This window comes from Oncorhynchus mykiss, chromosome 1 (assembly GCF_057628025.1).
Source record: "Oncorhynchus mykiss isolate SJ-2025 chromosome 1, ASM5762802v1, whole genome shotgun sequence".
In the NCBI taxonomy this organism is placed as follows: Eukaryota; Metazoa; Chordata; class Actinopteri; order Salmoniformes; family Salmonidae; genus Oncorhynchus; species Oncorhynchus mykiss.
The window spans coordinates 62,934,318-62,950,788 of NC_143022.1; the positions used below are offsets into that span (position 1 = coordinate 62,934,318).

The 16,471-nt window shown below is 42.9% G+C and overlaps 1 protein-coding gene across 3 annotated transcripts in view; it reads left to right on the forward strand.

The window, feature by feature from the left end:
* Positions 1 to 10,294, forward strand: part of ercc6 (ERCC excision repair 6, chromatin remodeling factor) — a 53,115-nt gene extending 42,821 nt beyond the window's left edge. For all 3 annotated transcript variants that reach the window (XM_021606358.3, XM_036981155.2, XM_021606349.3), the window contains exons 16-24: positions 849 to 1,067; positions 1,190 to 1,300; positions 1,697 to 1,816; positions 2,197 to 2,291; positions 5,106 to 5,251; positions 5,346 to 6,041; positions 6,415 to 6,583; positions 6,684 to 6,762; positions 8,956 to 10,294. In XM_021606358.3, the coding sequence (XP_021462033.3) occupies positions 849 to 1,067; positions 1,190 to 1,300; positions 1,697 to 1,816; positions 2,197 to 2,291; positions 5,106 to 5,251; positions 5,346 to 6,041; positions 6,415 to 6,583; positions 6,684 to 6,762; positions 8,956 to 9,408 (2,088 nt within the window). In that variant the 3' untranslated portion in view covers positions 9,409 to 10,294. The remainder of the gene's footprint in view (positions 1 to 848; positions 1,068 to 1,189; positions 1,301 to 1,696; positions 1,817 to 2,196; positions 2,292 to 5,105; positions 5,252 to 5,345; positions 6,042 to 6,414; positions 6,584 to 6,683; positions 6,763 to 8,955) is intronic.
* Positions 10,295 to 16,471: the final 6,177 nt, after the last annotated feature.

The window sequence follows — 16,471 nt, forward strand, 5'->3', positions numbered from 1 at the left end:
AGACGAGTACCTAGTTCAGGTTAAGTCGGTTATTCTTCCAGGAAAAAGATGGGCCTTATTCATTATTTAACACAAACACTGGAGTACTACCCGAGATGGTCTATAATGTTGAGATATGCCATTCTATGGGTTTTGCTCGACATGATGCATGCTTAAAGCTTTCTATAGGGACCTGTATGTTATCTCGGTGTGTCATTCACATTAGGATATGTAAGGTCAGTGGTATGATAACTGATGCCTGGTCAGAGGAATGCTCTACAGTGGTTTTTGAGTGTATCTCTGACCCGAGGAAAGGCTTTTACACCAACCGTTCTTCATCACTGCTCTATATTTCCTTGTGCGCGCGCACACACACTCTCAGTGGTCAGTCCTCTCCTTGATGTGGTCTCTGAATCCATTAACCCACATTACTAATGCAGCACTTGGCTAGTGCACTGCAAACACACAACGCACTCTTTGCCTTCTGCAGGGAATTAGTTATGTCGGATCATTCATTAGGACCCTTATGGAAATAATTAGTCTGAAAATGTGTTTGTTTAAAGGGACCATCAATATGATCATGGAAATATAATCAAATGTAATGTTGTTGACTGGAAAGCATATTATTTTCTAGCTTGCTTCTTTCTGTAGATCCTAACAAGGTAGATGCAACAAATCAATCAATGCTGTGTTTACCAAATGTTTTTGTGCTATGATCAACCTTAAGTTTTGTGAGCTATCTTGTGACACATCGACTGACAAATGAAACAGTTCTACCACAAAGTTGGGGAACACTATCCTCCTAGTTCACAGTGACTGTTTTATTTATTAATGCATTTATATATTGTGTTTTTATACTTCATTTCCAGGTGTTCTCGGGCCTGATAGCACTGCGTAAGATGTGTAACCACCCGGACCTGTTCTCTGGGGGTCCCAAGATCCTGAAGGGTATACCAGAGGACCAACTGACTGAAGAGGAACACTTTGGCTTCTGGAAACGTTCCGGCAAACTGATGGTGGTGGAATCACTGCTCCGACTTTGGTTTAAACAGCAACACAGAGTCCTGCTGTTCACACAGTCCAGACAGGTATGTGTGTGTTGGTGGTGGGGGGGGGGGGGGTCTCAAGTTCCATAGAATATTAATATGACAATCCTGTTAGGCCTAATCCATAACTCTTTCTTCCTCTCTCTCGCGCCGTCTCTTTCTAGATGTTGGGGATATTGGAGGTGTTTGTGAGGGAGAATGGCTACACCTATGTGAAAATGGATGGTACCACCACCATCGCCTCCAGACAGCCTCTCATCGCTCGATACAACGAAGTAAGGGTCTACAATTCTACCCTTTTCACACTTTCTTGCAGACCTGAACCAAACTGTGCTGGCTCAGATATTTCCTTTTCACATTGTCTTTTTCAGCATGCTTCCAGCAACTATGGTTGACGCGTAGTCAGGCCTGTTCAGTATAGCTTAGGTTTGGATCGTCTCGATTCGGCTCAGTAGTGTGAAAAGACCTTTCAGTAAAAAATCTTAACGCTGGGGGCTAGTGTGGAAACGGCATATTGTCTAGCCTGCTGCCCAGTCTCTTTGGGTATCTTTGCATATGGTCCCATGATCAGACGTGTCCTGATGAGTGATTTTTAAAAAGTAGTATAAGAAATTGTTCTGTATATGCTTTGACCACCATTATATCCCAATTTGTCCTCTCCTCCTCTCCAGGACAAGTCTATCTTTGTGTTCTTGTTGACCACCAGAGTGGGGGGGCTGGGAGTCAACCTGACCGGAGCCAACCGAGTCATCATCTATGACCCCGACTGGAACCCTAGCACTGACACACAGGTACACACACCGCTGACCATAGGGTCGACAGACTCCATGGTACACATACATATCTGTGACCAGTCAGTCGTTGCCTAACTATGAATCTCCTGCTATTGTCTTGTCCCCTAGGCTCGATGCGCGTATGTGGAGGATCTCTCACACTCACACACTCTTATCACACTCTCACCCCCATGTCCCTGTGTTGTTGTCCCCTAGGCTCGATGCGCGTATGTGGAGGATCTCACACACACACTCACACACTCTTATCACACTCTCACCCCCATGTCCCTGTGTTGTTGTCCTCTAGGCTCGATGCGCTTATGTGGAGGATCTCGCACACACGCACTCACACTCTTATCACACTCTCACCCCCATGTCCCTGTGTTGTTGTCCTCTAGGCTCGAGAGAGAGCTTGGAGGATCGGTCAGAAAAAGGAGGTGACTGTCTATAGACTACTGACCGCCGGGACCATTGAGGAGAAGATCTACCACAGGTAGGAAGGGAAGGAGGGACACTATATTCATATCACTAGCCATTCACCAAGGTACAGCCCTCACTTCCTGAGGGGTTAAAATACAGACTTTGCATATATCTGAGCTCGCTGCATTTTGCCAAAGGCATCAAGAAGGGTAACATTTACTTTCTCAGGCCCCATTATGATATAATATGCCATTTTAGCAGATGCTTTCAATCCAAAGCGATTTACAGTATTGCGTGCATACAATTTCGTATATGGACTTCCCAAAGAAACTGCGACGCTGACGTTGCAAACGCTCTAGTTTCAAGTTTTATTTGTCACATGCACAAGTACAGTGGCATGCTTAACTTGCAACCCTTTCTCAACAGTGCAATATTCAATATCAAAATAGGAGAACTATAAAAACAAAAATAAGAAATACATTTTAGGTGCAGGTATACTGCATTAATTGAGGTAGATGTGTACATGTAGGCAGGGATTAGGAGAAAGTGACTGGTAGCAGGATGGATAAATCACAATAGTAAACAATACAGCAGCAGCGTAAGTGGTGGGTGTGTGCGTGGTGGTGAGTGTCAGTGTATGCGTGTGCCGGGTGAGACCTGTGAGCGTGTGCACTGTCAGTGCATACAGTCCACGGTGGGGGTAGAGGCTCTCGCTCTCTTGGAGCCTGTTGGTCCGAGACCTGATACTCTGGTACTGCCTGTTGGACGGAAGCAGAGAGAACAGTCTATGGCAGGGCTGGCTGGAGTCTTTGGCAATTTTTTGGGGCCTTCTTCAGATACTGCTTTGTGTGTATGTCCTGAATGGCTGGGAGCTCGCCCACAGTGATGTGCTGGGACGTCCGCACCACCCTCTGTAGGGCCTTGCGGACAAGGGTGGAGCAGTTGCCACACCAGGCAGTGATGCAATGTGTTCAGTCCCAGGGACCCAAGCTTGGTGACAATCTTGGAGGGGGCTATGGTGTTGAAAGCTAAGCCATAGTCGATAAACGGCGTTCTCACATAAGATTTTCCCCTGCATGTCTAAGTGGGAAGGGCAGTGTGGAGTGCAATTGAGATGGCGTCGTCTGTGGCTCTGTTGAGCCGGTATGCAAACTGGAGTGGCTCCAGGGTGTCTGGGGTGATGGTGTGGATGTGTCATGGCCAGCCTTTTCTAAGCATTTCATGATTACAGATGTGAGTGCTACAGGGCACTGTGGCAGGTTACTTTAGATTTCTTGGGAACAGGAACGATGGATGGTCATTTTGAGGCATGTGGAGATTTACAGACTGGAACAGGGGGAGGTTGAAAATGTCCGTTACGACACCTGCCAGCTGGTCTGCTCCTGCCCTGAGGATGTGCTCTGGTATTCTGTCTTGCTCAGTGGCCTTATGAGTGTTGACGCGTTTAAAGGTCTTACTCACGTCAGCCTCGGAGAGCAAGTAATCCGGAACAGCGGGAGCCCTTATGCAAGGCTTGCGGTATTGTCAATGAAGAGTACATAAAAGGCTTGAAGATCATCTGGTAGAGTGGCATCGTTGGGTAGCTCACGGTTGGCTGGTTTGTCCTTTATAATCCGTAATGCATTTTCGTCCTTGCCCAATGCATTGAGCATTGGAGCCAGTGCAATAGGATTCCACCTTATTCCTGTATCGTCTTTTTTGCATGTTTGGTGGTTCTACGGAGGTTGTAGCGGGACTTCGTCATGTGACCGTGGCTACTTCCTTAGCCTCACGGTTAACTACGTTGGCTGCAATAGCCCTATGTGTAGTGTGACTCTGTCCTTTAGTTGAACATGTGTCTCAGTGTTAACCCAGGGCCTTTGGTTGGGAGAACATCTGACCTTTACTGTAGGGACAACGGTGCAACGTCATCGGTGCACTTTCTGATGAAGCCGGTGACGGGGTGGTGAAACTTGCGATGTTGGCAAAGTCCCGAAACACATTTCTTGTCCCGTAAAATGTAGCCTCTGCTTCATTGGACCACTTCTCCACTGAGTGTGTCACGGGCACTTCTTGCGAAGGGAGGCCAAGGGAGTGTCTTGTAAGCGTGCTTGTTGGTCGTATAAGAGTAGTTTTAGAGCCCCTAGTGGCATAGAACACTTGCTGGGAAAATTTAGGCAGAAAGAACCATGTCTGAGTTTAATGCATCAATGTAACAATTTATGTTAAATGGAGAGTTGAAGTTAAAGAGAAGCGAGGGCCAGAAAAGTCATGTTTGGGAAAGATTTGGTGAAGTGGTTAAAAAATATATATTGATAGCAGTGCCAGCTATGTTATGTGTGTCGTTGTGAGAGCACTATACAAATTCCACAGTCACAAGACAGGTTGTCAAATAGGCCTATGGCACGTCAAGGGGAACTGTAGCTTACTATTCAGACGGGTTAAATGGACACTGAAATCTGGACACTAACTGTTGATCTATAACCTCTCGCATATTAACTCCTGCAGAATGAAGCATTTCTTGCAGTAAAATTATACACCAAATGTTGGCAACATTTTGACTCCCAAATAGCCTACCAAAAAGTTGGAAATTATAAGCAGTAACCTGTCTCAAAATCATCCCACCATCTGACTGTAGCCTACAGCGCATTTTCTATATTATCGGGTTAGGGTCGGGGCTTCAGATTTTCACTTTGTCACATATAGTCGGGCGATTGCGGATAGGTTATTAGCAATTGTGTGTGCGGGTGAACAAACAGCTGACCGACCACAGGGCTTCTGGACCTTTTACTGTGTCCACGTTTCAAGTAGCTCTTCACCTGTGATAAACTGAACTATTTAGATTCTCCTCCCAACACCACCAGGGAGAGACTGTGTTAATATTCACCTCTGGTGTTTTTCCCTTCAGGCAAATCTTCAAACACTTCCTGACCAACCGCATTCTGAAGGACCCCAAACAGCGACGCTTCTTCAAGTCCAACGACATCTACGAGCTGTTTACCTTATCTAACCCTGACGGGACGCAGGGCACTGAGACCAGTGCTATATTTGCAGGTACACACACACACACGTGGTTCCGCCTGTCTATTCCTATTGGTTTTGTGTTTGTTTTTATTTCCACTCATTTTTATTTCCACTCATTGTGTAGGCACGGGTTCTGATGTCCAAGCTCCTAAGAAGCCAGTCAGACCAAGGTCTAACCATAGACACTCTGTAACCAATCACAATGTTAGCTCCACTGGAGGTGGAGCCATCCCTTCCCCATCGCCCCAGCCTGGAGACAGGACCACCCCCCTTCGCAGTAACATCTCTCTCAATAAGAACAACAGGCTGACGGACAGCGAGGAAGCCAACCAGGGCGAGGCAGATATTCCTATTGGACAGTCCCAGACAGAATGTGACACACAGCATTCTAGGGAGGAGGGAAGCAATGCTCATATACTCACAGACCCAGACAGAGACCAAAACTCCATTCTGACCCACAAACACAGAGACTCACCCGTGACCAGCCCAAACCCACACAAACATTCACACACTAACTCTGTCAGTCCCAGCACACAGAAACAACGAGACAAACACAGTCCACACAAACACAGAGAGTCTCAAGGACCCGGCCCCAGTCCCTACAAACACCGGGAGAAGAGGAAGCACTGTGACTCGACAGTAGAAGGACCTAAAAACAAACACGGGAATCAGAAACAGGCCAAGGTCGAGGGTCATCGCATCTCTTACCTGGTGAAGAAGAGGAGCTACAAAGGACAAGAGGAGCGTGAGGAGCAGCCAGAGAAACAGGACCAGAGACAGAGCGACGACTATGTACTGGCCAAACTCTTCAAGAAGTCGGGTATGTTTTTATGTTAATACATGTTTACAAGTAATGAAATATATTTTTGTTGGTAGTTATGTCGCTTTAATGCTTATTCAGGAAAGTTATTATAAAGTGTTATCGTACTTTCCTTTACGCGTTTCAAGAAATTTTGTACCTCTGCACATGAGGCATTATTTGCCAGGTGAAGTTTTGTTGGACTGAAGGTGAAGCTCTTCGTTTAAACTGTAGAAGATGAACTAACATGAACCAAACTGTTTTTGTGTGTGTGTTTTTTTGTTTGTGGTGTTTAAACCACAATTTGTGTTAATGATTTTGTCCTACAATCACAGGGTAAAGTAAAGCTACACAGTGCATCTTTAACCTTCTTCTCTCGGTCTCTCCTCTCTAGGTATCCACAGTGTGATGCAGCATGACTCCATCATGGAGGCGTCTAACCCAGACTTTGTCCTGGTGGAAGCTGAAGCTAACAGAGTAGCTAAAGACGCTTTGAAAGCTCTGAAGGTCTCCAGACAACACTGTAGACTGCCCTACAACCAACCTGCCCCAGCTCCAGCCAGGTACACGCACACACAGGCTATCACTGTAGACTTCCACATTGAGTGGAGGATTATGGGTATTGTAGTTTGAATATGTGTGTGGGTGGTTGTGTGTCTACAGGAAGAGGTTTGGTCAGAAGAAAAATCCTTTGCTATCTGCTCCTCCTACTACAGTTGTCCCAGCTCAGGACAAATGCAAGGTAACTACACACCTCAACACCACTGAGGTAGACAACATATTTGTATAAGGGCACACAAAATAAAATGTTTTTCACAGGGTGTCTGCTGATCCTTAAAATGTATTTTTTTAAATTAGTTTAGCTAAATGAAAGGCCTTTAAAATGTCTTAATGTCAGTTTTCAATGGTCTTAAAAAATTCAACCGGAGACGACTGTGTTTCCGCAATGTTGTGCAGCTGCTTATTGTTGCCACCACAGCAAAATAAACAGTATAGTGCATTGTCTTCATAATTCCTCTAATGAAAGTGTCTGCCCATGTTCCTGTTTCGCCAGGACCTGCTGCAGTGATAATGAGCGAGCCACTTTTAACTTCCTTTTCCACTGCACTTATTTTGGAGAAAAAAAAAGTGTTCTGATTCTAGCTATAAGAAAAACACAGCAATCCTGTGTAATATTCAGGGCATAAAATTAACACCCGCCACCTGACAAATGCAGGTAGATTTTGGTATTGGTGGGTAATAATGTCTAATTCACCAGCCACGTTGGCGTGTGGTAACTCTCCGGGCTCTACAGTGTGAGTGTTTAATTTTTTTTAAAGTGTGTGTTGTGATTTTATAGCAAAATAAATGCTGCAGTAGCTGTTTTCAAAGTATTTCTGCCATTTTGTTTCATATCTACTAATACACAAAGAAATCTGAATCCTAAGGTTATAGCTATCCCACCTTGCAACAGCAACTCTGCCTGTCTGGGGGGCTGTGAGCACTGAAAGATTTGTTTTTAGAATTATTGGGCACAGGCATAAAAGTTGGTCTAATGTACTCTGAAGTCTACTAAAGTGAGACTTTGTCCTCGTGTTTCTTGGCAATTTACATTGTTTTGTTCACAAGCTAGGTTGCTTTTCGATGTTTGAGTTTGCTCTCGCTGCTAGCAAAAAGAGACATTGTTGGCCTCAACTAGTGACGTTCTCACGGGAACATGTGATGACTCCAGCAGCCCTGTTACCAAGGTTACCTTAAAGGGGCAGCTAAAGTGTTTTGTCAGATTCTGTGACTCAGGTCACAGAATATTATATTAAATCAAGCAATATACCACATTATTTCTTACTAATAATGTCTTGTTTTAGAAACATTACTAAGCATGCTCATCATTTTTTGTGTATCTTTGTGTAATTATGCCAAAAACAAATCAAAGTTGCTGCGAGATTTTTTTTATCTACCAACCACAGTGGCTGGTATAGAAAAAAAGTTTGTTTAAGGCCCTGGTAATACTCATCACAGTTGAAGAGAGGATGTTCTCAGCTTTGTGCAGGTATATTGTTTTTTTATTTCTCAGCTGTCTATTTTACAACCGAGATATGGATCTGCGATACGGAGCACGCAAAATTAGCATTGTCCATTGCGAGCTCATCGGCCTCTGCGAGCGCATTGGCCTCACTGGGTATTAGGCTATGACAGCGACGTTTTTTGGGGGGGAATTAATCATTACTTTACTGTTAGATTAAAACATGGTTACTTCCAGTGAAAATTATACTTCGAGGTAGTGATCTAGCTAATGTGTTTTTTATTTTCCACTTACCCAGGTGAATTAACACCAAATATATTAATCTGTGATTTTAGTGCACGTAAAGATGTAGGAAAATTAATCTCTATTGAACAAAAAATAGAGACCTATTTTAACTGTAAAATATGACAATGGACTAATTGTCAACCTAAAATGCATTACAATCACAGGATTAGGTTGCAGTGCACATCAAAATATCTTGAGTCATGCATTCCTGCCTAGATGAAAAAAGCTATTTGAATACCATCTCAGTAGTCTATTGCACATCTTTATTAAAGCACTGTGAATGCCATCAGAAGATGGTTAGCCTACACATTGTTTTTTATTAGTGACGGTGTGAAGAAATATGGGAATATTAGCAGGTTTGTAGCACACGTAGACCTCAATTGGTATTAAATTGCATTTCAATTGGCATTGAACAGGTCTTTAAAAAGTCTTAAATTCAACTTGATGGAACCTGCAGATGGAAATGGAAATGTGTGTTTCTTATTGGACACGTCCTGGTAGTCACTCCATGTTTCGGTCTGTTTACCTCTGTTGGGTGCCTAATGAACATGACCCTGCTGAAACATATAGTCAGATATTCTCTGTTCTCCATGTTCTTCATTATTCTGTTCTCTGTTGTAACCCGGTATGTCTGCTTTATCTGTGTAGGACGCTGCCATCATCAAGAAAACCATCGCTAGGAAACCCATCCCGGGGGGTCACTTCAGTGGAGAAGGGGTAGAGGTGGGAGGCTCTTCCTCTACTACGGCCCCCCTCTCTTCCTCCACTCTACTGGCCTGCATGAAAGCTAGGAACCACCTCAGCCTGCCCCAGAGAGAAGGGGATGAAGGAGAAGAGGAAGAGGGGGGTGCCCGTATCCCCTCAGGCCCTCCTGCCCCCCCTACGGAACACGATGAACTCCTGGTGGAGCTGAGAAACTTTGTGGCATTCCAGGGAGCTGTGGATGGACAGGCCAGCACCAAGGAGGTCCTGGACCACTTCACCCCCAGACTGACCCACACCCAGACCCCTGTCTTCAGAGAACTACTCCGAAACATCTGTAACTTCCACAGGGCAAAGGGGCAGGAGGGGACGTGGAGACTTAAACCTGACTACAGATAATGGGAGTAAGGAGAAGGGGAGAGGAGACTCACATCTGACTACTTGTAGTGAGGGTGAGGCAGAGGAGGAGAAGTCTGGGTTGATGGAGAGGAACTTGAGGCTAAAAAAAAAATAATTTTGACTGATGGCGAGGAGATAGGAAAAAGAGGGAGAAGGGGACCTGAGTTACTGTAGTAGTTGGGTTGGGGGGGTGCTATTAATGAAAATGTCATATTTATTTGTTTATACCTGGGATCTACTTGAATTCAGACATTTTACATGTAACTGACATTGTAGCTAGAAATCGAATACTGTTATTGTGGCAGCAGGAAATTATGCAGATGTTTTTAATTCAAAATAAGAGTCCCCCTACAAAGACACGTTAAACTTGGGGAATATGCAGTACAACGGTTTTTCACGGCATTGCAACCACCTTTTAAGAAAATGTCTTGATCATTTGACGTACTTTTATTTTTAACCCCATAGAGACGATTTTCACGTCTTAATCCGCCGATGTCGCACTTCCGCATCTGCGGTGAAAGGTGGCAGAGCTAGAGCTGTGTTTGTCAGACCATGAGACATTCCAAAATATCAGTCTTCTCACGAAAATGTCTGTAGCGTCTGAACGCCCTACAAACTGTTACCCCTATATGGATAGATGAAACTCTCACGAACACAATGTTGTGCTCTACGACCCCCACAAGCGTCTTGGGACTCGTTTGAAGTCGGTACAGATGATCTGCCAACTTCTGTCTGTAGCGTCTGAACAGTTTGGGCTACATGCTAATATATCTCACGAACACTTACACTACCGTTAAAAAATTTGGGGTCACTTAGAAATGTCCTTGTTTTTGAAAGAAAAGCAACATTTTTTTGTACATTAAAATAATACAGAAATACAGTGTAATTACAATTGTTGCTGGAAACGGCTGATTTATTTTATGGAATATCTACATAGGCCCATTATCAGAAACCATCACTCCTGTGTTCCAATGGCCCGTTGCGTTAGCTAATCCAAGTTTGACATTTTAAAAGGCTAATTGATCATTAGAAAACCTTTTTGCAATTATGTTAGCCCAGTTGAAAACTGTTGTTCTGATTTAAAGAAGCAATAAAACTGGCCTCCTTTAGACTAGTTGAGTATCTGGAACATCAGCATTTGTGGGTTTGATTACAGGCCAGAAACAAAGACCTTTCTTCTGAAACTCGTCAGTCTCTTCTTGTTCTGAGAAATGAAGGCTATTCCATGGGAGAAATTGCCAAGAAACTGAAGATCTCGTACAACGCTGTGTACTACTCCCTTCACAGAACAGTGCAAACTGGCTCTAACTAGAATAGAACGAGTGGGAGGCCCCGGTGCACAACTGCAAGAGGACAAGTACATTAGTGTCTAGTTTGAGCAACCGATGCCTCACAAGTCCTCAACTGGAAGCTTCATTAAATAGTACCCGCAAAACACCAGTCTCAACGTCAACAGTGAAGAGGCGACTTTGCTGAGAACGCCACCTGCCCGGATGCATATAGTGCCAGCTGTAAAGTTTTCTGAAGGAGGAATAATGGTTTGGGGCTGTTTTTCATGGTTCAGGCTAGGCCCCTTAGTTCCAGTGAAGGGAAATCGTAATGCTACAGCATGCAATGACATAGAAGATTCTGTGCTTTTTACTTTGTGGCAACAGTTTGGGGAAAGCCCGTTCCTGTTTCAGCATGACAATAGAATAGAATAAAACTTTATAGTCCATCCAGGATGGACATTTTTCTTTGGTATCACCTTCATTAAAATAATCACATACATTCTCACATCATACACATTTAAACCAGTCAGTCCATCATGTTGCATACACTAACAACATGGAAGACATTAATTAATTCACTCACAAACGAGCACTGTCCCAACTGCACTCGATAGATAAGTACATGTACCGATACAATTGACTTTGCATTTAGTAGTTCAACAGCACAAGGAATGAATGAATGTTTGAACACGTTCTTCTTGGCTGCCCCTGTGCACAAAGCGAAGTCCATTCAGAAATGGTTTGTTGAGATCAGTGTGGAAGAACTTGCCTGGCCTGCACAGAGCCCTGACCTCAACCCCATCGAACACCTTTTGGATGAATTGGAACGACGACCACGAGCCAGGCCTAATCACCCAACATCAGTGCACGACCTCACTAATGCTCTTGTGTCTGAATGGAAGCAAGTTCCTGCAGCAATGTTCCAACATCTAGCGGAAAGCCTTTCCAGAAGAGTGGAGGCTGTTGTAGCAGCAAAGGTGGGATCAACTCCATATTAATGACCATGATTTTGGAATGAGATGTTTGACCAGCATACTTTTGGCCATGTAGTGTATTTATACCAGCATTTCTTTAGAAAGTTTACACCAACACTGGTATGTTGAAAGCTATACGTAAAGAAATACACTTTTAGTAAAATACAAGTATATGTAATTGGATTAGTCGTCTACACAACTTAAATTGGTCTATTGAGCTGAGCAATGAGTTTAATACAGAGTGCTGGTGAGTCCTTACTCCACCCACTCCATTCACTGCAATGCAATACACAGCAAATGAGTTACATATTGGCTTATAGAGAAGAAATAAAATGCCACCGTAAAAGTGGGGTAGGGATTACTCAATATGGTCTGTAGAATCTAAATAGGGTTTTATTTCTTGGGGGGACTGAGTCTACATACCCAGCCAGCACTTTTACTCCACCCATTCCAACAGTCCCAACGCAATACACTGTTGGCCTATAAATTACATATTGGCTTAGAGGGGTAAAAAAGACTGCCGATGTGCATTGTGTCCTATGGAATGGGTGTAGTAAAAGGCCAGCAACGCTCCGTATTATTCAATGCCCATGAAATTATACCATACAGATTCTACAGACCCTACTTTTTTCACTGTGAGACCCATATTGTAACTCATATGCTGTGAATTGCATTGCAGTGAATGGAATGGGTGGAGTAAGGACTCACCAGCACTCTGTATTAAACGCGTTGCTCAGCTCAATTGGCACAAATAATGTTTTTTTCACTGTAAGACCAATATTGTCAACATACCAGTCTGAACATTGTATTTTTCAAGTAGCCTTAAAATAATGTAAACATTTAACAAATATTCCATAAATTCTTTCTTGCATTTGAAGCACAATAAAAATCGACATTGAATAAAATGTCATATCTTTTGAATGAGTATCCATCCACCTTGCAATGTTAAGAAATGCGTGCTTTCATTTAGGTTTCTTCATTACCATAGGAAAGTGATGTCATGCTTAGTGCTGTTTGAAGGATAGTAGTCAGAGATTGACTCTAAGGAAAAATACAATATACATGGAGTGTACAAAACATTTGGAACACCTTCCTAATATTGAGTTGCACATCCTTTTTCCCTCAACAGCCTCAATTCGTCGGGACATGGACTCTACAAGGTGTCAAGCATTCCACAGGGATGCAATCCTATCCTTGTGGCATGGGGCATTATCGTGCTAAAAAAAAATCAATTTGAAAATGGATAAACCTGATTCAGATGTCCTGAAATGTTGCTCCACTTTTACCAATGGGCCCATTGTGTGCAATGTTGACACGTGGCATAATGGATGCATGTACTCGTTGTTTTCTCCATACCCTAGTCCTCCCATCAGCATTAAATGGCAGGAACCGGATTCATCAGACCATGCAATGTTTTCCAATTCTCCAGTATCCAGTGTTTTTGTTCCTGAACCCACTGCAGCCGCAACTCTATAAGGTTGTCTGTCGGCTGTTCTACCCAATTCGTATCAATGTACGACGAGTTGTGCATTATTTTATTGGTCTTTGGGATCCAATGTTGTACTGGACTGTCAGTTGACTAACTGTTTCCCGCCCGTCTGTTGCTCTGCACAATTCGTGTCAACCTTCTTTGTCCTCTTTCATCTGTGACCCATTTTAGACCACTGGCCTGCCATTGGCTGGATGTCCTTTGGGTGGTGGACCATTCTTGATACACACAGGAAACTGTTGAGCATAAACAACCCAGCAGCGTTGCTGGTGCTCCCGGCACCTACTAACATACCGCGTTCAAAAGCACTTCAATATTTTGTCTTGCCCATTCACCCTCTGAATGGCACACACACAATCCATGTCACAATTGTCTTGAGGCTTAAACATTTTTGTAACCTGTTTCCTCCCATTCATCTACATTGATTTGAAGTGGATTTAACAGGTGACATGAATAAGGGATCATTGCTTTCACTTGATCAGTCTGTCATGGAAAGAGCAGGTGTCCCAAATGTTTTGTACACTCAGTGTATATTAGTAATACAATGGATATTTGTGGTATTATACATTGCTATGTTGTCGGATTTTGAAATATTCCAAAATGAATATTTGTGCTGCTCTTGGAAGAATGAATATTGAAACAAAAGTTGATGCGTTCATTCATACATTTCCTTGGGAGTATCAAGGGGGGAGGTCAATTGAAATGCTCTCCGATACTATCTTCTCTTGTATCGACCCAAGATGTAACGACTTGATTTTTCCTGTTTTTTAAGGCTGTTGAACAACTTGATTTTCTAAAACCAAGGGGAGATTGTGGTGAAATATTATGACATTGTAATAACTGACATCGTAATCAAATCTGATCTACCTCAATACCACAAGAAGCTGCTGAGGGGAGGACGGCTCATAATAATGGCCAGAATGGAGTGAGTGGAATGGTGTCAACCACATGGAAACCATGTTTTTGATGTGCTTGATACCATTCCGTTGATTCAGTTCCAGCCATTAGTATGAGCCCGTCCTCCCCAATTAAGGTGCCACTGGCCGCCTGTGCTCTATACCCAGCATGGTCTCATAGGCTAGACGTAACATAGTAAACGTAAATCCGGGACAAGCAAATTAGTGTGATTTAGTTTTGTTTGGTATGGTTACATAAAACAGAAGGTTAATTAAGGCCAAAACTAAAGATGGGTGAGCGTGTAACACAAAAAATAGCAGCCCAAAGGTTGCGTGTTCTAATATTATCACGGACAACTTTAGCATTTTAGCTAATTAGCAACTTTAATACATCCTACGAATTGTAATTCATAACATACCATATGAAATGGAAGATGGACATCCACAAATTAATACATACCAATACGAAACATAACATATCATAGCAATTGCAGTGTCCCGGATTTACATTTACTCTGTTTTGTCTACACCCGAGTCCAGATTGCTGTATCTGTCAGTTGTGTAGATAGATAGAAATGTGTAGATGCCAGCTTTTATAGACAGACAACATGACTGCATTTCATAATGAAGGAATAAATCATCCATGAAATCTAGTGAATAGTGTATTTATTTGTTTCTAAGTCTATGGAGATCCCTATTTTTTTCTAATTGTATAATTCCAACCACATACTTATACTGTTTTGAAAATATTTATTCATAATTTATCTTTCAAAATAGCTTTTCTTTTCAAATCAATTCATCCCCCTTTCTACGACACTCATGAGCAGTAGCAGCTCACAGGGGCTTCCTTAAATCACACCTGCCTTTTACAACCGCTGAGCAATGACTTTACCCAATCACTATTAACCTATATTAGTTATTATGAACAGTGCATTTGACTATCAACGGTAGAAACACTACACACAGCTTTTTTTTTCCCGTGTCGGCATACATGGGAGAAATGTATTGATTTGTCCAAAATGGAATCAGATTGACCGCTTTAGTTCTTTTGAGCTCAAATAATTAAAAGCATGCACTATTATACTTTACTTTAGGATTTTCTTTTGGAGCATAGCTTTTCCTGTGTACCAAATGAAGCTCGGCAAAAACCTATGGCCCAATTCCAAAAACAATAAGTAGACCTGCGCAACTATGCTGAACAAAAACATAAATGCAACATGTAAAGTGTTGGTCCAATGTTTCATGAACTGAAATAAAAGACCCCAGAAGTTTTTCATACGCACAAATAGCTTATTTCTCTCAAATTTGGTGCTCAAATTTGATTACATCCCTGTTACTGAGCATTTCTCCTTTGCCAAGATAATCCATCCCTCTGACAGGTTTGGCATTTTAAGACGCTGATTAAACAGCATGATCATTACACAGGGGTACCTTGTGCTGATTACAATAAAAGGTCACTCTAAACTGCAGATCACAACATTTGTTACACAACACAATGCAATAGATGTCAAGTTTTGCGGGAGCATGCAATTGGCATGCTGGCTGCAGGAATGTCCACCAGAGCTGTTGCCAGAGAATTGAATGTGTATTTCTCTACCATAAGCCGCTTCAATGTCATTTTAGAGAATTTGGCAGTACTGGACTCACACCCGCAGACCACGGGTAACGTGTAACCAGAAAGGGAAGCTCAAGTGCGTGCTCGTGGAGAAGTGTGCTCTTCACGGATGAATCCCGGTTTCAACTGTACCAGGCAGATGACAGACAGTGAGTATGGTGTTGTGTGGGCAAGCGGTTTGCTGATGCCAATGTTGTCTGCGGTAATCCTTGAACAGAGTTCCCCATGGTGGCGGTGGGTTTATGGTATGGGCAGGCATAAGCTGCGGACAACGAACACAGTTGCATTTTATCAATGTCAATTTGAATACAAAGTGCTACTGTGGTGAGATCCTGAGTCCCATTGAAGTGCCATTAATCAACAATCAACAAGCTGATCAACCCTATGTGAAGGTGTGTTGCGCTGCATGAGGCTAATGGTGTTCACACCAGATACTGACTGATTTCCCTATATGAACTAACCCAGTATAATGTTTGAAATTGTTGTGTTTCTATTTTTGAGAGTGAGGGTTATGCTAATAACCATTCTGATTGAAATATGTTCTATTCATGACCATAAATTCATATGAAGTTAGTCAATTATTTTCTGATAGTCTACTTTTTTGCTCTTGGGTTCTAGAACAAGTTAACAACAACGTGGAATAGTCTTCCAGTCTTTGCCCTAATGCTAGTTAGCATTGGCTCCCAGAACTACCACTAGTTTCCTTCAGATGTCCAGATGTTCAATGTCCGGAGACATTAAAATGGTATCCAGGAGTTCATCTGAGTCTGGGCATGTAAAACAAGGGCTTAAACGCAGGGAAACTCACAGTATCCTTG